Source organism: Xiphophorus hellerii, chromosome 3 (assembly GCF_003331165.1).
Source record: "Xiphophorus hellerii strain 12219 chromosome 3, Xiphophorus_hellerii-4.1, whole genome shotgun sequence".
NCBI classification, from domain to species: domain Eukaryota; kingdom Metazoa; phylum Chordata; class Actinopteri; order Cyprinodontiformes; family Poeciliidae; genus Xiphophorus; species Xiphophorus hellerii.
In genome coordinates this window covers 23,670,815-23,691,964 of record NC_045674.1, presented here as the reverse complement: position 1 = coordinate 23,691,964, position 21,150 = coordinate 23,670,815, and the positions used below count along the sequence as shown (strand labels likewise).

General features: G+C 37.7%; 1 protein-coding gene across 5 annotated transcripts in view; it reads left to right on the top strand.

The window, feature by feature from the left end:
* The window catches only part of LOC116717212 (CUB and sushi domain-containing protein 3-like), a 247,843-nt gene that overhangs the window by 200,153 nt on the left and 26,540 nt on the right, over window positions 1-21,150 (top strand). For all 5 annotated transcript variants that reach the window (XM_032558427.1, XM_032558431.1, XM_032558430.1 and 2 more), the window contains 4 exons: window positions 1,732-1,914; window positions 5,763-5,939; window positions 13,535-13,717; window positions 20,679-20,852. In XM_032558427.1, the coding sequence (XP_032414318.1) occupies window positions 1,732-1,914; window positions 5,763-5,939; window positions 13,535-13,717; window positions 20,679-20,852 (717 nt within the window). The remainder of the gene's footprint in view (window positions 1-1,731; window positions 1,915-5,762; window positions 5,940-13,534; window positions 13,718-20,678; window positions 20,853-21,150) is intronic.

Genomic DNA, 21,150 nt, shown 5'->3' with positions numbered 1-21,150 from the left:
CCATTCATGCATCTGTCCATTCCCTCATTTTTCCTCCCTTGTTAATTAGTAAGATGGTGCATCAGACTGCTTGCCAAGCTGTTCCCTTTTTGTTCTCATCTGTTGCATGGCTGATTTTAAGACCTTTTTATTTCCTCACTAAGGGATCTTTGTGAATGGACATTACCTGATATTCAAACCAAAATCTGACCACCATCCCAATTATCATGATTAGAGTTGTCCCACTGCAGGAGAAGAAAAGAGAATAATGAGGCACCGACAGCTGCTGTAGGACTTACGAGTATCTACTGGTACAGCCGTACACACCAAGACAAATGCATACTGGTGCTCATCACGCTCTCATCTCCACAAATGTATGCAAGTACATGCTGGGAGATGCACAAACAGCTCAATCTCTCCGAGCCACACCAACATATGCAGCCGTTCATGAACACTCAGCACCAGCCACAGCCACATACGAACTTATCCGCTTCTGCTGTGAGTCATTGACCTGACAAATGCAGTTTGTAGACATATGCACTGAGGGATGTGTGTAGATGATATGAGGTTTGTGTTCGTTCTTAAATACTTTGTCAACAAGTCCAGTATTACAGCCATTTGGTGCTCTGTACACAGAAAGAGCAGCAGCTAAAGTCCCTTGGGGAGGGAAGGACAGGATGTTTTTGCAACTCAAGAATCAGTCTTAAGCCCAATGGGGTACAAATCCTTCACAAAGAGTCTGTTTTAATGTAAACTTGAATATCTCTATATTTCTGTATCTGTATATTTGGGTGTAATAAAATTGTCTTCTATTCTCAGCTGTTTTTTTTTTTTCGTTTATATGTGTCAGAATTGAAATGGGAACAGTTATATTTTTGGCTGGTATTCTGCGCTACTGTATGTGCTTTTGTTCTCTCCCCTGAGGGTGACCCCATTGAATACAACCCCCACCCCATAGACTTTCCTGGCAAACAAACCACTCAACTGTTCATCACAACATGAAATCTTCAGCACTGCCCTGATTCCATACCTGTCATCTTTATTTTCTCTCTCATTTCCTATGTCTTAGAGTGTGAACATGTCCTATTTCTCTCAAGCATAAGAGACAGGCTTAAAAAGAACATGAAGAGAATTTATAAAAGGCACATCGGCGTCTGTATCTGATTGAATACATAGTCAAATGTAGCAGATTGTGCAAGGTTGTGACTCTGAAAGTACTTAAGTTCCTTCACAGAAAAAAGAAAAAGTGGAGATAATTCAGGATAATGAAAATGCATTTACTGGTAGCTCCAGAGGTCACAATGTATTCATAATTTCTTATAACCACATTTGGTTGACTCTTAATGCTGGCTCTGCTGATTTTTTTCATTTTTTTATGGGCAGAAAAGCTTCTGGTGTCAAAGCTGACAGAAATATTGGTCTGCCAGGTCGTTGGCATGGTGACAAATGGTAAATGTTCTGCCTTTATACAAGTCCTTTTAACCTTAGCACTTCTGAAATAAAAGCCCCACGCCTGCCCTTGGGTGAATTTTGCATTGTATCACTGCTTCCTAAAGGTCCAAATGACCACACCAAAGATCTCTGTACTTTTTATCTACTTGGCAGAAAAGACGCATATGTTGTAAACTTCTGCCATGCCAATTTAAAAAGGATCCATCTGTGCACACACACAAACACGCCTACACGCTCAAGTGGGTGGACTCTTCACTCTCTGGGTTTCATTGCTCCGTGTCTGGTTATCTCTTGATGCAGGCGACTCTTCAGGCACCTGTGGGGACCCTGGCACACCTGCCCATGCCAGCAGAGAGGCGGGGAACTTCAAAGTGCGCAGCAAGGTGCGCTTCACCTGTGCAGTGGGACACACGCTGTACGGCTCAGCAGAGAGGATCTGTTTCCCCAATGGGACATGGTCTGGCAAACAGCCATTCTGCAAGCGTAAGGACACTTTTTAAAATTTCTGTGGGATGTTTTGTATAAATGGTGTGAGAGCAGAGAGGAGTCATGCAGGGTAATAACAAACACAATTCTTCACAGATAAGCACTCCTACACATGCACACCGAGATGCATAGTTGCTTTAAGGCTGGGCATCAAATTTCACCACTGTTTTTCTTTTCTTTCCTTCTTTTTTTCAATATTAAATCCCAGTGCTTTTCAAAACTATTCAAACCCGTTTTTGATATTTTAAATGTTTTGTCACATTACAACCGCTGACTTTAACATGTTTATTAAGATTATATATTGTTCTGTTTGTGTTGTTTTTTTTGGGGGGGGGTTGCACAAAGTAGCTCATTGTTGATCCAATATTGTTTGTACGTACAAACATACAAAGTGAGGCTAACTTTTAAAACAAACCAAACATGCTAGAATCTTTTTATGGGAAAAAGAATGAAGATCATGTAACCTTGCTTTGTTATTTTGTAACAAAATGTTAAAAATAACTGAATGGATACCTTTGCTTAGCAGTCCAGTTCAAATGAATAAGTTAGATTTTCACTGTTTATTTTTAGATCTGATTGCGTCATGACTGTTATTTATCTGCAAATTATCTGAAAATATGTGTCTTTTTATCGATTCAAACAAGTGGAATGCAGCAACAGTTCAAAGAACAAAATAAGCTGTAGAGAAGCACTGTGAGAACAGGTTGACTTAAAATGGAAATTTCTAGATAGCCAAGGTATTTTCTAGGAGGCTGCATAGCATTTATAAAAAAAGGAAAAGGAATTGAATATTCTTAAAAACAGAAAAAAGAGAGCCATTTCTTGGTACTGTACCAACATTTTCTCAGCTGTGACTTATGAAAATTTTAAATAGTACCCAGATCCAGAATAAACAGACAAACACTGCATGCAGCATACTGGATGCATTAAAACAAAAATGATTTGCAAAGAGATCACAAAAGCAGTGCTTCACCAGATGGTAAAATATCTCTCTGCTGGAGTCAGAGTGTCTTTAAGACTCCAACCAAAAATTTAATTAATTCCAAACACCTGAAGCCACATTTTGTTTGGATTGTGATAAATGAATCATTGTAGGGATTCTAGATATCAACTCTCAGAGGGCCAGCTTCACATCTTGCATAAATTACCCCCAAGGGTCAACCGGATATTGAGGCAAATGTTTGACTGGATCCCCTCTCCTTTACTTACTATTGGCTTGGAACAGTTTCAGAATCATTTTTAATATCACTAGCCAATGTATGGTCTCTCTGAACTCCTTTACGGTGCACCTGTTTTTATTGCATCTTCATTCCTTCTTGTGTTCATTCTGTCTTTTTCAATTCTTCTCTTTTTTTGTCTTAATCTTACTGTCAATCAGTCTTTCCAACTCTGTCCTATTTTCCATCTCTCATTTCTCTGTATCTCACTCAGTTTTTTTTTTTTTTTTTTTTTGGTCCGATACCCACCTCCTTCCTTTTTTTATTCCATATCTCCCCACCCCAGGCTTTTTATCCTTCCATCTCCCAGCTGAAATCCTGATTTAAAGATTGTTTTAACCATCTTTCCAACTCTGGGGGGAGGGAGCAGGAATTCACTGGAGCCTGAATGAATTTCATTGCTCTCTGTCTGTGATCTAAAGCCCTGCCTTGTGTTAAAGCCCATCCATCCATTATTCACAGCCCTTTACAGCGCATGGAAAGTGGTCACTGTGAATATTCGGCTTAATAACCAGCTCAAATGGCCATCAAGGACACTTTATGTAATTTCAAATATTAAGAAAAAAATGCATGCTTTGTTTTATATGTGTGCATTCAGAATTACATGTAATGTGTTTGCATGCATAATTATGAGCTCCTGAGTGCATTTACAGCACTGTTTTATAAATGTGTTGAAGCTCTGCAGTGCGAGGTACAGTATGTGTCCCAGCAATGTGTTTGCACAGTGATAAGTTTGTGCGGATGCATTAAAGTCAATTGAGAAATCACCACGGCAATAACAGCACGTCTGTCTCCTACAAAGAATCAGTATTTCAGATTTTCCAGGCAATTAGGTGATTGAGAGAGCAGATCAGTTTTGTAATTAGACATGATTTGCAGGAGGAAAAAGGTACATGAAACAAACTGATTTCTTTCCTAACCTTTGGGGAAACATTTTGGTGGGCAGATTTTTTTTTTTTTTAATGCAGCTTTGACTCTTCTTTTTTTCTTGAACTAACACCTGGGTTGTTAGTTCAGTCATAATTAAAGTGATTTTTGCATCTTCACGCTGTACCTGCAGAATGTAATTATTCCCCCAATCACCTTGTTTCTGAGCTGCAGTAAACATCACCACAGAGAGCATGAAAACTGTACCTTATTAAATGGGGCTTCTTCAGGATTGCTAATGTGTTTTGTCCATCACTACATCATCTCCAGTTATTGGTCTCCCTTCATAAAGCAGTGATGTATAGATTGGTGGGTCTCTGCTGGTTTGTCTCACAGCTTCTTTGAAAGAAAATACAGTTTATCAGATAATACAGAGCACACAAAAATAGTGATATTTTTATAACCGTGACCTCCAGACTATAAGCTGCTACTGTTTTCAGAAACTTTGAACCCTATGATGCGGCTTATATTTGGGTTTTTGCCAACCGATTTCAAAAGGCTAGACTGCTGTCTGATGAAGAGGATAGCACAAACTGAAGAGCAAATTTGCCTTGAGAGGACAAGGAAAGTGACACAGGGGGCATGTGTGTGGGTGGGGGTGTGTGTGCGTGTGTGTGGGTGTGTGTGCGGGTGTGTGTGTGTGTGTGTGTGTGTGGGGGGGTGTGGGTGTGTGTGTGTGTGTGTGAGGCTGATCAATTCCAACACTAAGAAAGACAATTTCAGAGGTTCTAATGTGCAGGAGGAAGACATGATCAGTGACTTTACCTGGTAGGCTACTGTATGTTTTTTTTTGTTGTTTTTTTAAGCAGCCGTTTTGCAGGCACATATCTGTGTATCCTACCAATACACATTTCATTAGACGTAAAAAAAAAAATAAAAATCTGTGTCGCGTCTTTCTGTGCAAATATTTCATATTTCAATGTGGACACTTGCATCTTATAGTCAGTGTGGTGTTTATGTGTAATTTTTTTTTTCTTCGAAGTTAGTGGATGCAGCTTATATTCAAGTATGCTCAGTAGTCCAGAAATTACGGTTATATTATCTCTCTCTTACTTTACATTTTATTTGCTTTTAAATTGTGTTTAGACTCCCAGAAATCACAATAATTTTTATGACTGAAACTGAGAAATGATTGTGTGTTAAGGAGAGAGAACTCCAAGTTTGCATTGCTAGATCAATGCGTAACACAATGTCCATCCAAGACAAAACTGGTGATGTCAATGTTTCCAGCTTGAATTTCAATTCATAAAATGAATATTTACATGGATATTCATCAAATTTGGTGTAGGAAGACAGGAGAAATGACATTTCAGACAAGTAGCAGACATTTTGTTCTGACAGAGGGCACAAACATTGCGAGGTTTTCTGGCTGTGCAATATGATGATGCATTCATGTTGATACTAGCTAGTTACATCCATCTGCTTCTAATAGACTGTTCCAGTGGTAATCAGACTAACTAAAGAAACCGAAAGTATTTATCTGACCAACACCAAAACAGCCTTTATTTCACTGATGAGTCTTTGCATGCACATAGCAAAAAAGAAAGGAAATAACTCTACGACAGTTCAGTCACCTTGAAGCATTCTTCCAGCCACCTTGGGGGCCTCCAACCCCCAGATTGTGAATCATTGATATAGAAAATCCATTACCATTTTACACTTCTGACCTTCACATCCTGTGTTTCCCCTCTTGTATGGCAGCGGTACAGTGTGCAAATCCGGGTACCCCAGCTCATGGCCACATTTCCCGTGTGGACGGCACGACTTTCTCCCACTCCATTGTGTATTCCTGTATGGAAGGATTTTTCTTGACAGGATCACCCACTCGCCAATGCCTGGCAAATGGCACCTGGTCTGGCACAGCTCCAAACTGTACAAGTAAGTATTGCAGAGATGCAGGAGTGTTCAACTGCATCTGGTCATTTTGACTTTGTTTGTGTAATAGTCAAGGCCATGCTTAGTATTTATATTGTGAAATGCACAGAGTTAAATAATCTTTCTGAAATCACTGTGAAAACATAGAGCAACTAGTATTATTGTATGTATGTATTGTATGGGTTATACTTTGCCATAGTCATTAGATTTACATAGATCAATGGAGAATTAATACAGACAAAGGAAAAAGTTGTAGAAAATCTGGGTTTTGATGGTTTAGATGCATACCAGGTAAAATTAGTCATATTTAACATATCTAATTTAGCAAAACTGGGATATTTTGTTCTTTTTGCATCTACCACCAAATAGTTGAAGTTTTTGATGAGGAATAAGATTTTTAGGTCTGAATTTAAAAAAAAAACTTCCCCACCTCCAACATTCAATCAGTATCAAGCTTTTGGTCATGGTTAAAACTAGCAGCGCTAGGCTAAAGATTGGCTATGCCTACTGTTGCTTGGACTTCTCTTGCTTACATTTAACTTTAAATAAAGCCAACAGAAACTCAGTCAGTCTATTCCTCACTGTTTTAAATTAACTTCAAATGGTAGCTAAAGAAGTGCATGACTGAGAGAAAAGGATAATAGGCATACATGAAAATGAGGTATAATTGTCTAGAAAGATTTTTTAGTCTTGCACTGCATTAGCCATGTTCAGGATTGTTTTCAATTCTGATGCAGGCATTAAGTACATCATTGCCAGCTGCTGATTAAGCATTGATAATAGTATGTTTTAGTTTTGAGTTCAAGAAACTGTTCGATACAAGTAAATGGAAATAAAAATCACCTAGGCATATGTTAAGAGGTGTGACTGGAGCCTTAGTTTGAAACTCTATTAATTTTGTGTATTATCTGGAACAGGCACAGTTCCCTTTATTTGTGTGAAGCAGAAAAATCAAAGTCAATGTGAGAATAAATGGTTCTTTTCAGGTGATTCTCTTCTTTGTTTGTTCTAAATTGAGGCAACCGGAGGTTTGAACCGAGAAGCTAAAATAGACAATACCATTGGAAAAACCTAAGTCTTGGAACTAAAATATCAAAGCTGGCATTTTTTGTGGTTTTGACCTCAGCAAATAACTCTTTGACTAAGTAAAAACTAAGCCTGTCTATATTTAATTGGTTCCAGCATGACTCTTGGAGAAAATTACATTGCTCCTCTCTCTGAAAATCACCATATTCTTTTCCCCCTTTTCCTTTAGCCTATTATTGTATCACAAGAAAGATAAATTGTATGGGCATAATTTTCAATTTTGGAGTAAAATGGGTCTCTGGAGAGATATGCACAGGGAAGAAGGCAAAGGAGAGGAAGATTGAAAAGTGGATTGAGTAATAATGGTCAAACATGCAGGAAGCCAGGGGAGCTTTTCTTTTTTCTTCACTTGAAAGCTTGCTCATCACCAAACTGATTCCTCTTTTAACTCTCAGCTCACATTAAAGTTTACTGGTCAGTTCAGGGACATCAACACTTAAGATGCTGGGATTGGCTCAGTGTGCCTTCATTAGAGAGGCAGTCATTTTCATGGTTCACAGAAAATCGATCATGTAAGTTAGCAGATCAAAGTCACACAAGATTTTCAAGGGGAAAAAGAAAAGTTTGTTTTTTTTACACTTAACTTTTGCTTGTGTATACTTTACTTTTATAAAGCATGTTAGAGAAATAACATCTTATCAAAATTTAATTTTAAAGAAGTCATATAAGGATAAAAATGTCATATGAAATGTGAAAAACATTGAGCCTCTTCCGGAAGTTTTTTTTTTTCTATGATGATGTTCTGTGGCTTTGTTGATTTATGTCCACAATCTGTTTCATATTATTTAGTACGTAGCAGTACAGACAGATGTGAAAACCTCAGATAATATCTGGATTAATGGATTTAGATGTCACTGGGTTCTAAACTAATTTCCACAATGATCGTATCCTGTAGGCTACTGTTGATGCATCCTAGATAGCTAAATATAACACGTATAAAACAACAAAACAAGACAAATCACATTCTCTGATGGAGCTTAAAGTGCTTGGGGTTAGGGTTAGTGCTAAAGTCTTGTGATTTAGCATCAGTAGAATCCCTAAAACGCATCAACATATGGCTAAAGATACAGAAAATAACCAAATCTCACCAGCAAACCATATTTCAGTGCAGATAGTTTGAAACAATTTGTGAAAATTGTCTCCTTTGCTAACCATTTTACCTGTTTTACAATTTTTGTTGAAAGAATTTGTATCCATATGGTGTCTTTTGTTGGAGGTGAATGAATGGTCTGAAATGAGGTATACCTTGGGTTGCTGATATAGTAGATTAGCAAAGTATAAGTGTTTGCGAGTGTTGATCATCTGGGCATAAGTAGACACAACACTTCCTACAAAGGCTCATGTTTTTAATGGTTGCAGTTTTTTACACTTGCAGAACAGTTGCAGGTTGCGCAGGCATCTGATTCACAAAGCCCTTGCAAAGAAAAAATGTCACCTCTAATTGTGATGACAAGCAGGATTTCTTTAATAGATAAATCGGATCAGAAATGTAGCTCTTAATTCAGCACTTCATATTTGGAAAATAATCAAGGATTTAATTAAGTGTTATCAGACAAAAACCGTTGTGTGATTTCACTGGTGCTGGCAGGCCTGTAGATCCAATCCAAGCAAACCCAGGAAGGCTGAAATATAGAAACCGCACTTATGACTACATTTCTATATAAAATTTTAAACTGTGTAATAACATTAAGGATGGATTACTTTAGGCATTTTGATGGGTTCTCATTTTGTTGAAAAATAATATATATAATTTTACACAATTGTTTTAAGGCATCAGTTTTTAGCTCAATGGCAGTGAAGTTATTACTGGTTTTCAAGGTCTGTATTCAAACAGTACTACTTTAGCTCACTGAAGCTTGCAGGACCATCAGAAACTGCTTAAATGCAAGTAAATCTACCATTACTAAACTCTCCAGCCTTCATTTTGTCCTGAAAGGCTGCTTTTATAGACGACTAAAGCTTTATGGACATTTATAAAACCTTCAATAGCCATGATTTTTCAGGGTACCTTGCCCTAGCTTTGAAATTATTCCACAAAAAAAAAGGAAAACAAAAGTTTTTTTCGTGCTCAGAAATGGTATCATGACTGAGATCTTTGTCGGCAGGGGATATTGAGCACGCGGGTAAACAATGACTTGCTGTCATAGATATAATGACTGTAATTTGCAAATGAGAGACTTGGTCATCTGTTAACATCGCTTGTACTGTTTTCATATTCTTCTATAAATTTCATGAGCTCAGGCTGGAAGTTAAAGAGCAATCCCTCCCTTTGATACTGAAAACATGGGTTGTGTAAAGCAACACATTTGCTATATCAAAAAAAAAAAACAAGCCACCATTACTTCATAAATGAACAGATACTGTCCTGTGTGGGTGTAAAAATATGCTCATATATGACTTCTGCGAGAGACGCAAAAAAGTAGTTTACTACCCACACTGCCTGTGCTGTGGAAGGAAAAATCAGATATGGCTGACAGGTTAGTTTCTGTGTGCACTGCAGGCATATTATAAATGACTGCGTATCAAGCATCAAATAATTGCCAATTGCAGAGCCATTTATTCTTCTGACACACAATACAGGATGCTGGGTTCAGGAACCTTTTATGGAGGATGCAGTGTTGGATTGATCCAAAGAAACAAAAGACACCCAGCACATAGATTTACAGTACTTATCTGGCAAATACACACTGTAAATCTAAAATCAGTGTTCCTGATTTTTTTATAATTAATTAGCATATAATTTCCTGCTTCATAGTGTAAAAAATGCATGTATGTAAAATACTATTTCTCATTTGAGCTTTCAGGAATTTTAACTGCCAAGATTTAATGTAATTTTTTGTTCGCATACAGAAAGCAAGTCATTTCCAATCATGAACAGCATAAGTGTTGAACTCCTTGTCAGCAATTGAAAATAAACAAACTGATTTAGGGGACCAGAGTTTGGCAGAGACAGCCATATGCAGAAAACGCTCTTGCCCCAGAATGTTTAAGAAGTGTTCACAAATCAGAGCCTGTGTGTGATTTAACAAGTAGCACACAAAAATAAGTGAAGTCAAAGACTGACAACTATAATTTAATCAGCGATGGCGCTGGGGTAAGACCTGACAACATAGCCGTCCAACACTCAGCCATCTGCTTGTTTTGAGAAAGCTGAGCCAAGAGAAGGAGCCAGGAGCAAACATGTGAAAAAATAATCAACACTACTATTTTTATTTCAGTTGGGCCCTCAATTTTAATTAGACAAATTAAATCAACCATTGGAGATTTCAAATTAGGATGTATGCAAAAAAATATTGCGTAACGGTTGTCTCTGTAATTAAAAACACAGATGTCTCTCACTCAGGTCAAGCAGCACAGCTGAAGCTGAGTGTCTTTGGTCCTTTAGTAGAATTTATGATGACTCCAGCTGAATTACAAACTGTGGTCATTGAATTCAATGAGAAGGTGTGTCCAAACTTTTGGTCTGAACTGACTGTATATCAGAATATTAGATGACTTCTTAGACTGTGACACAAGCACCTATAGTGGCAGTTGGGCTGCCTTTAGTGCCAATCAAAAAATATTTTGGTGTTAATTATTTTTGGGATAATTCAGAAAATTTTAAATGTGATGTAGCCCTGTCAAGCACCAATAGCCAGAATGATGTGTTTGAGAATACTCTTCATTCCTTCTTTACAACCTTCTAAAATTAAGGAGTAGGAGTAGAGAAAGTTTCAAGTACTCCCTTTATTAACTGAAGTTGACAGCAGAACAAGTATTAATGTGATGTTCAATTGATCTAGTCTGAAGTGGGATCTTGGAATGACATCAAAATCAGCTTAACAGCGTACTGGTTCCAAATTAGGAAATTTTTTGATTTTGTATATATGTGTTCAATTATTAGGCTAGCCACTCAAACTATTAATAGTGTATTTATTACTTCTGCAGTCAAATTGAGTCACAAGTGGCACTACTTTAGCTTCCCCACCATGGCTGTCTGTTTTTTTTTGTACACCCTGAAATGTGAAAAGGGAAAAGTCTACTAGTCTTTCTTTTATCAACTTGCCAGCATCAGGTGGGGAAGAAGCGTCAATATTGAGAGAAAATTCTGGATTACCCCGGCTCTTTCTCTCAATAAAGGAATTAAGCCAGGGGTCTGCAACTCCAGTGCTCAAGTGCAGTAGGAACGCAACTTTTGGATGCATCCCTACTCCAACAAATTTAAAAAATTGTCATTCAGTACTTTGGAGTCCTGTCTACTCTTTTGTTTTGTAGTTGTTTTTTTAAGAAAGCACCAATCTATTTATTTGGCACCCCATAGTGATCATGCAGTTTCTTCGATTGATTTGTGCGCTTTTGATCCAACACACTCTGTTGCGCTGACGCTCCTTTGATTACATGTTTAACGTTCTGAGCAATAACTTCCAAAACCCAAGTGCCACTTTGTGGCTGTTTTGATTCAGTAGTCCAGTTGCATTTCTGAGTACTGACCATGAGGAGTCCAGATATTACAGAGCCGTAATTCTTAAATCCCCTCCTTTTATGTTTTTGCATCTCTGTACTTTTTAATTTTAAGTTTCCCTATTAAGGGAAGCTTTTTAAAATTTCATTGGGCGTCCAGCACTAATCCTCTGTTCACAGCATGTGGGATAAAATAATTTATATTTTAACTACTCGTGAAGGTTTTAAAACCTGCAAAATTGTTAAAGATTATCATTCAAGTTTTTCTGGTGAGCATTATTAATACTGTACTTTAACTGTAGTTATAATTTTTATCCTGTGTGTATATTGCTTTTTCTTTCACTTTGCTATTACAATGGTTTGCTTTGTCAGATAAGCTCTGTCAGATAAAAATAATTGACAGAGATTAATTTGAATGCCCTATCTAAGATCGAAATTATAACTAAAATGCCGTTTTACCACATCAGTTTGCTTCCTAGCCTCTTCTATGTCCTACTTAAATACTCTGCATTAATAGAAAGTAAATAACTTCTCTGTTGTCATAAAAAAATACAGAATAGTGGCAGAGCAACATCTCCCATAGGTCAACAAATTGCTACTCATTTTTTTTTCCAGCAGCTGAATAATGACCTGTCAAAAGTACATAAAAGGCGACACCCAGCTCAGCACTGCATACAGTATGTTGAAACAGCGATGAATCTGTTAGTGGCTCACAGCTGCTCTAAATCACTTTTAACCGCAGAAGTGACAGACTGCAGGGGAGCAATTAGCACTTACTAATCATCGCAGCATAATTACCACCTATTCATTGATAAACGTCGCTGTACAAAATTCTACTGTTCAGCCATTCTTTACTCTTACAATATATATTGTTGCTAAAGAATAAGTATAGGTGCTGTTCATAATTTGAATTATGTAAACCATTTCTGTTATTTACAGTTACACAGCTCAGTCAGTCAGATAAATGTTTAGGCTGTCATCAAACTCTATCTACCCGCAAAAAACTGCAAGAGCAATAATAGAAAACAAAAGATTTGCATCCAATAATGAAAAATGGAAAAGGAAGAGAAAGGTTTTCCACTTTCTTCAGCATTTCTACAATGCTTTTAAAGTTATTTAAATTGATTTCATTGTTTTATATTTTTCTTAGGACTGCCAGTCCTAATAAACTTTATTGTGCATGCGTTGCTAGCAGGCATGTCCACATGTAGGTGTATTAGCTCGAAGTTTCCCATGCACAAATTAAGCCCGACACTCGGCTGGATGAGTGACAGGCTTACAGCCATCACACAAATTTCATAGGAAATGAATGGAGAGGAAAATTTATAAATTTGCAGTTAAAACAAAATGGCTTTCTTTAAACCTTCCTGAATAAAAAACCTGGAAAACAGAGAATCTTCAGACATGTTTGGTTTGAGAAAATAAAACATTTTCTTAAATATTTTTTGAAAACGTGACAGTGGAGATTTTTGATATGGGCTACATTGGCAGTTGCCCAGGGTGGAATCAGTAAGGGGTGAGGCAGCTAAGGCTACTTGAATGTCCCCTACTTGTAAGGGAAACTATGGAGTAAATTTCCCTTAGTTGCTGTTGAGTACTGAAAGATTACATTACTTGCTTCATATAATAATGCTGCTTTATATATATATATATATATAATCTGATTATTATTAGCATTTTAGTTGGTTGGAGTGCAGCAGAAGGTTACAAAGTTATGCATTGTGATTAATTGCAATAATTAATCATTATTGCAATTAAGGAGACATATTATGTGTCCTTAATCAATACTTTCAATGTTTATGATCGTTTTCATGCTGAAAGGTGAACCTCTTGAAAACATGTAAGAGGTTACAAAACCTCTTACATGTTTTCCATTGCTCTGTATGTAGCATTATCACTTTTCCTTAGTCTTTTCAATGTGCTATAGGCAGAAGAGCTTGTTATGTGAAAACAAATGAAAACTGCATTTCATTATTTCATTATTGAAACTGCATTTCAATAAATTTTATTCACACTACAGTTTTCAGAATATGTTCTAATGCAGTCCGTTTGTTTCTGTCGACCAATGGCAGTGATCACCTGCAGCGACCCTGGCATCCCAGCAAATGGGCTACGATTTGGTGACGATGTCACAGTGGGTCAGAATGTGACGTTCTCGTGCCAGCCAGGATTTGTGATTATGGGAGGGGAAAGTGCCATCTCTAGGACGTGCACCAACAACGGGACCTGGAGCGGAACATTGCCATCATGCCAAGGTAAGCCCATTTTGTTCTGTAGTCTACTCAGAACAATTGACTGCATTGTTTTGCAATGCAGTCAGTCTTGATAACCATCAGGCTTTGTTACAACAACCTTGGCACACTAGCACAGCATCACATTAAATTACTTCTTGATGTTTGATAAGATTAGCAAGAAAGGTGACACTGGACTTCCTGTGTGTTCAGGTAGTGGTGGAGTGTTTATTTCATGCACTGGCCCCTGACACATTACATCAGATGTCTACAAGTTCACAAAAGTCAACAGTTTACAAAGTGTTTGCGAGTGCTATTATTACTAGAAACCTAAATGATGTAACTTTTTCAGTTCGAGGAGTTCTACTGAGCAGGACAAAATTAAAATGATCTGGTCTTTATCAGGGTGAAAAGTTTGTTTAAATCTAACTCAAAGTGTAAAAAGAACACAGACTAGATTCCTCTATTAATTATTTAAAACAAAACCACAAAAAGATCAAAATGAAATTGCTGCATTTGAAGAACTACCAGCACTAACTTCAAGCAGCCATCTTCTGTTTGACTTCAGTCTTATTGTGAAAGAATCCTTGAGAAAATTGTTTCTGTTCATTGAAGTCTGTGCTGAAATGTTATTTCCAGTTTATTCTAAATTTGGTTCCATTATTGTCATGTCATGAACTGGTCCATCGAACATGCTAAGGCCTGGAGAGTCAACTTTTCAGAGAATTGCACAATATAATGTTGAAGTGAATTTGCTAGTTAATTTCAAGCCTGGAGAGATTTGCAGCTGTCTGCAATGTGTTTGTCTTGTAATTAATCTTTTGCACTGTATAATGATGGGCTTTAATTGTTTCGCAATTACCTTATAACCCTTTCAAAATTAATGAGCAGCAACAATTGCTTTTCTACAGTAATTTCTGATGTCTATCATCCTTGGTATTGCGCTAGCACACATCTGTTGCTCAAATTTTGGGTATTTTTGAGGTTGCCACCAATGCCAGAGGTCCTAAATGATGCACTTCAGGTTGGTGAAGGCAACATTGTACGCTGTAACTAAATGGAGAAAAACTGAGAGCTTTTGTTTTTCTAGAAGAAATTTTGAAGGTGTTTTACAATCTCAGAATTTTAAACGTGTTTGTCTCACACCTCAAACTAAAGTGTTAAAGCACAATTTAGAGTACTTTAGGAAACATAGCAACTTAGATTTACACTGAGAGTGCAGAAAATTAATAAATAACATAATACGACAGAGCCATCTAGTAATTGCTTAGAGTTTCAGTCCATTACTGCAGTTACTTAATATTATTTATAATAGAAAAACTATTAAGGTATATTAAGCATTTTTGTTTGTTTTTTGTTGCCTGAAAGTTCTTTATTTTCAGTTTCAGATGCTTAACTTGTGTATCATAAAAAAATTAATAAGTTGCATTTAAAATGTGTGTGACCAGGTAATAACCCTATCATTTAAATGTCATGTCCAGATAGGAAAAACCTACCAACTGAAAGATTGTTTTTCTGTGTTTAGACAAACAACTTGGATCTCTCTCAATTTGTAATTAAAGAATAAGTTATTGTCTCTCTTTGTGAAAGTTACTGCACATTCTAGCAGTGGTAGAAAATCCAGGAAGTGAGCTTAGTAGTTTTACACCTATCAGCTCTACATCAGTCTATGATTTATGATCCTGGAGTGGAGGCATAGATTAGCATTTCGGCTGCTGACACCATAAAGTAGGTGTTGCAGGAAAGATTAACTCGTGCAGAAAACGGTTCAGATGTACACCGGGAAATAAAAGAGCCTACAAGGCAAATGGTGGCTTATTGTTGCTAAGGAACTGTTTGCAGGCTGCTGTGTCAGTGGCTGTACAGAGAGGCAAACTGTTATTATGTTTGCCTCTTGAGAAATGGCAAGGGACAAATTAAATGTGAGAAAAGGATGCAGAGTTTGAGAGACTATCATGTACACATACAAATCCAACTTGTTGTAGATATGTACGCATAGAATGGCTAAGAGTTGTTGAAAATCAAACACAGGCTTTTTTCCCCCTCTACCTTTAGGCTACTTGTTGTTTTTCAGCTGCCTGTGTATAAGATACAGCTTGGAACGTAAATAGCCATTTTCTCTCCTTTGCTCAGCCTCTAGATTTGAAGCTGCATGCTTCTCATTGTTCTCAAGCTCCTCTTCTGCCCTTGCTCAGGCGTTTACAACATCCAAACTGACAGCGAGTTGAATTATTTCACTCGTGTTTTTCATTATTCACAAAACCTGTTCCATTATATGCCAAAGACGTCTGATGAGTTGATAGTTGCCCAACTGCTGCCCACATCTGTTTAAACAGAGAGAACAAGAGAAGGCGAGGGAGGCTGAGCTGGTGTGTGCGTTACATGTGCACAAGCATGTATATGAAAGTTTCTAAATCTAACCTCCAGCTGACAGCTCCTGCTGCAGCTCTTACACTCTGCCCTGCTCCTGCTATCCTACCTGGGGTTGATTTGAAGAGGAGGTAACTCTGGACTCTAAGCTTTCCTGTCACGCACACCACGATGCATTCATACAGTCAAAAGACCTCTTGCAGCTATGGCCTTCTCTCTCTCATGCATACTTATTCACAGACTCTTCACACATGCCCGTTTTTTTTCTCTTTTTTTTCCTCCATCATCACCGCTGTCCGTAGTGCTGTCCACTTACATTGACCTGCACACATTAATAAGTGACCCACAGGGTCGCTGCTGCCTCTTCTCTCACTCTCGGTTCTCCAGTAGCAATTATTTATCTCATGAAGTAAATGAATAAAAGAAAGGGAGAAGTTTGATTACTAAGTGGGTGCTCTACATCCGTTTAACTATTTCTCAATATGGATGAGATATTAAAGCAAAACGCAGATGTTACGAGGTCTTCTCCTTCTTTATTTTCACTGTAATTTAAAACCATCTTTAACAAGCGATGAGAATCCAGTCCGCTAATTACAGAACTTTTTTCTTACAACTTTTTCCAAAGCCTTCACGGCAGCACGTTTTAGAAATGCATGGGGGAAATCTGTATTTTTCTTCTAATCAGAAGACTGGCTATTCTAGGAGAATTGTTTGCCTTTTTATTTTGCATGACTGGCTTGAAGTTAAAGGTGCAGCAGTCAGGCAGTTGAGCTGCTTAAAAGTGACGGGAAGCTGGGCATCTGTCATCTTGTCACAGATTGGGATAACGTGCCAAAGGAGTATGAGCTAGAATGCTGGCGGGTGGGGGAAGTAGAAGGAGGAAAGACATACAGAGACAAATGAAGATTCGAGGAGACAAAGAGGTTTTACTCTGTGCATAATTTTGCACATAATGTGTGAATGTCAGTTCTAGCTGCTGAGTTTCTGTGTGATGTGCATACACACAGATGACGCATCCAAAGTGTGATCCCAGCATAGGATGCAGTCTGAATCCCAGGTTTGGCATGTTCAGCTGAGAGCGACTAATGCTCTAATGCTGCTTAGAATTACTTTGGAAAATGGGGCCACTCTCTTCTTTTCATCTAGTTCTGCTTGCCACCCAGACCTGATGCTTTTTTTTTTCTTCTCTGTTTTCGTGCCATTTCTAAAGCTGCGCTTATGAGATTAGAAAGCCTACCTCTATGATCAGTGTAATATACCTACTCGCATAACCATTGCTTTTTTACTTTGACTTCGTCACTGTTGGATTTTTTCCTACAGATCTACTGTAGGAAAATACAGGTAACCTAATGTACAGTAACCACCTTTCATTGTTGAGTGTTATTTTTTGCCCAGAGCTTATTAACGTCATCACAGTTAATTACACCATGGCCTGAATGTCTTTCTAAACATAGCATACCTGTGAAGCATATATGCTGTGTAAATGTCCGTATGGAAATGGCTCTGGAACCGCAGCCAACCAAGAACAAAAGACGCTTCCCCTTCAGAGAGAAGGAGTGAATATCCCACTGTGGTCTGTTCCATATTCATTGTTACTCATTCTTCAGGAAAACAAACAAGTAAGCAAAAAATGTGGCAAGAACGTTGTGCCTTATAAAAGTAGTTGCATCCTTGAGTCTTTTCACAGTTGCTGTCATTTACAACAATAAACTTCAATTTAATTGATTATAATTTTTTAAGTAAGAGACCATATTCTTGGAAAGGAAGAGACAAATAATACGTATATACTAGGGGTTGAACGACTACATATTTTTTAAGGTCGACTACATCATGATAATAGTCGAGTCGATGTCGACTAGTCGCGGTGACGTCATAGTGACGTAAGCGCAAAAACCCTTCACAACTACTTGGAGGCTTTATTAGCTATTTTCACAGCAAATATTGACCCCCACCCCCCACCCCCACACTCCCCTTCTCCTGCTTTTACTAAGTCTATTATGGAGATTCTTCGTGAGCAGCGGGGAAAAGTTTGTTGCACAAAGTCGGGTCTGACTTTTTTTTTCTAAACACCGGCTGATGCTGATGATCTCTGGATAGTTACTATAGGAGTCAAATTATCACACTGACTACATGGTGCTTTTGGAACATCACAAGCCAAACGTCATAGCTAGGTTCGAAAAACTGTAGCAAATCTCTAAATCCTTCTCCGTGGACAGCAGCTAGTGGTCTCATGTCTTTGACAATGAAATTCACAAGCAAATTTGTGATTTGCTGCCGCCGGTGTCCTGTCACAGCTGGGCGTTTCATGAATGAAGTTACTGACAACTGACTGGATCGAGCCGGTTGTTCAGGAGCTAGCATTAGCGGATGCCTTTTCAAATGACTGTGCATCGCGGTCGTACTTTTGTTGTACTTCAGCACAGCTTTGCAGATTTTGCATGTTACGGTAGTTAAACCAGAAGAGTCATCTTTAGTGAAATATTTCCACACTGTTGACGAATTTCTACCTGTTTGACAAGATGCGGGCTTGTCCTCGATCTGTTTTGAAGACGCCATTTTGTAGCCAGTGTTCTGTCAGACCTGCTGTCGACATGAAATGTAAAAACTCGCGAGACGTCCTAGAGTCGACTAGTCGACTAATTGGTTCAACCCCTAGTATATACATATATGAGAGATGTGGTAGTTCAAATTTAAACTTTGGCTTTCATCCAAAACACAATGTATCATCTTCCTGATAATCTCCACTGTGATGCATTTCTTTATTAAGGACAAGAAAATTGATTGGAAATATTTACAGGATGTATAGAGAGAAACACACAGCAATATTGGAAGAAATCCTGTTAGAAGCTGCAGAACAATTAAGATAAAAGTTTACCTTCCAGCAGACAAAACAGCCAATTCAAGCATATTCATGTTTGAATGGCCAAATCCAGTCAAAGTTGGACTTGGCTGTTCAAATTGTAAAACTGCGCCAAGATTTGAGCATTGCTGTTCACAGCCTTTTCCTATCCAGTCTGACTGAGTTTGAACTGTTTTGTGAAATCAATCATCTTTAGTCCGTAGAAACTATGCAGAGCAGATAAAGACACCCTTCAAAATTTACAGCTGTACCTTGCCCAAAAGATTACAAATTGTTGTTTGTGAGTACCACTCTTTTCAGTCATTTACCTATAGAGAAATATATATATATATAAACATATTGTTTCCCTTCCTCTTGAAAGTTATGCATTGTTTTGTGTTGGTCTGCAACCTGAAACTCCAATACAAGACGACTTAATTCAGAGCTGGAGCTAAAACACACTCATTCTTATCATTCTAATTAAAATTTCATTTTCAACTATCAGTTAATAGTTTGGTGGTATGTGGACTGTAGCCTGTTTTCATTGTGTTTCAAACCTACAGAAGCTTCAGTGTTTATAGATAAAATAACTACCAGGCCATACACAGTATAGCATGGGGTAAAGATTGTAGTCATGTAATGGATTCGTCATGCTCTGATCTTAGGTAAACCTGTTCATTACTCTGAGTTCCTGTAGAAAGGATTGCCTCCTCTAAATAATGTTTACTAAAGCTGCTGGGGATCAAACTCTGCTCATCTGCAGTGAGACTCATGTTACACAAGGATAGCTACAGATTTAAAGAACTGCCATAATTTATTCACATTCTTAAAACCCATATCCAGCCCCATGAGCCCATGTGCTAGTGTGTGAGAACTAATTCAGAGCTTTATTATGCATTTATTTATTACATTTGGTGAGCAGAAAGTTTACAGCTTGCAGATCCACAAAATGTCCCCAGATTACTCACAAATATTCAATAAACTGTAAACAGAAAAAGGAAAAAATTCCTCAGTCAAAACACAAGTTTCCATTTGGTCTTAACTGTAAACAGTATGTAAAACTGTAACTCGTTCCTATTTCATATCCTTGAAATATTGCTATGCTTTATTGCACTTAGTTTGATTAAAGTTTAGGTAATCTGCATTTTTAGCTGTTTGTGAAAGTGTTCTGAGAGGGAAAGAGAAATAGATATAGATCATCACCATTTTAACACCTAAAACTGTTTATAATCAACATTAACATTTACATTGCATAAAAGTACAACATCAAGTTTTAAGCCATCGTCTGTTTCCACTAATGCATATAGACAATGCAGAGCAGCTGATGTATTTGTTGTTATCCCTGGGTACGTTTTTAAATTTAAAGTAGAAACTTTTCATCAAACTACAAATGCCTACAATGTTCTTAACTATGGCTGGAAGAGCCAATGTGACGATTGTTTGTTGTAACAAATATTATTGATAATACTATTAGCTTAGTTATATAAATCCCTAAATTAATTCATTGATGATGATGATTATGATGATAATAATAATTACCAATAAAGTCAATTGATTGGTTCAGTTGTTTATTGGCAGATTGTTATTATACTATTGGCTCAAAAACATTACTGCATTCTTGGCAATTTTTTATTATTATTATTATTATTATTATTATTATTATTGTATTTAAATGAACACAGACCATTATGTTTGCTGTTGTTACATTATCAGTTGCTACATTTCTATTAATCATTCTTTGACAAGCCTGTAAGTGTGTGCCGACTGTTTTCACAGTAGTGACCTGTCCTACTCCACCGTCCGTCCCCAACGGGCTGCTGGAGGGCTCCGTCCTGGACTGGGGGTCCAGTGTGAGCTATGGCTGCCTACCTGGGTATGAACTCTCCTTCCCTGCTGTGCTTACCTGCACAGGAAATGGCATGTGGAGCGGAGACCTGCCCCAGTGCTTGCGTAAGTTGCTCTTGTCTACCTTAATTTCTACCTCCTAACAGGCTAGTTATGACAGTAATTACAGAAATTTGCAGAATACTTTTCTTTGTGTAAAGATTGAGAGTGTGCGAGTAGGAGTTCTGCCTGGAAATGGTTTTTTTCTCCATTTAGTTGAACTCAGCCAGAAAAAAAGCTAACTTTTTGTATTCCATCATACACATAGGACAAGCAGTTCCATGTGTATGATAAAAGTAATGCAAAATACAAGAAAAGGACTGTGTTTCACCTCGTGTACTGCAGTTGACCGAAATTACCAACC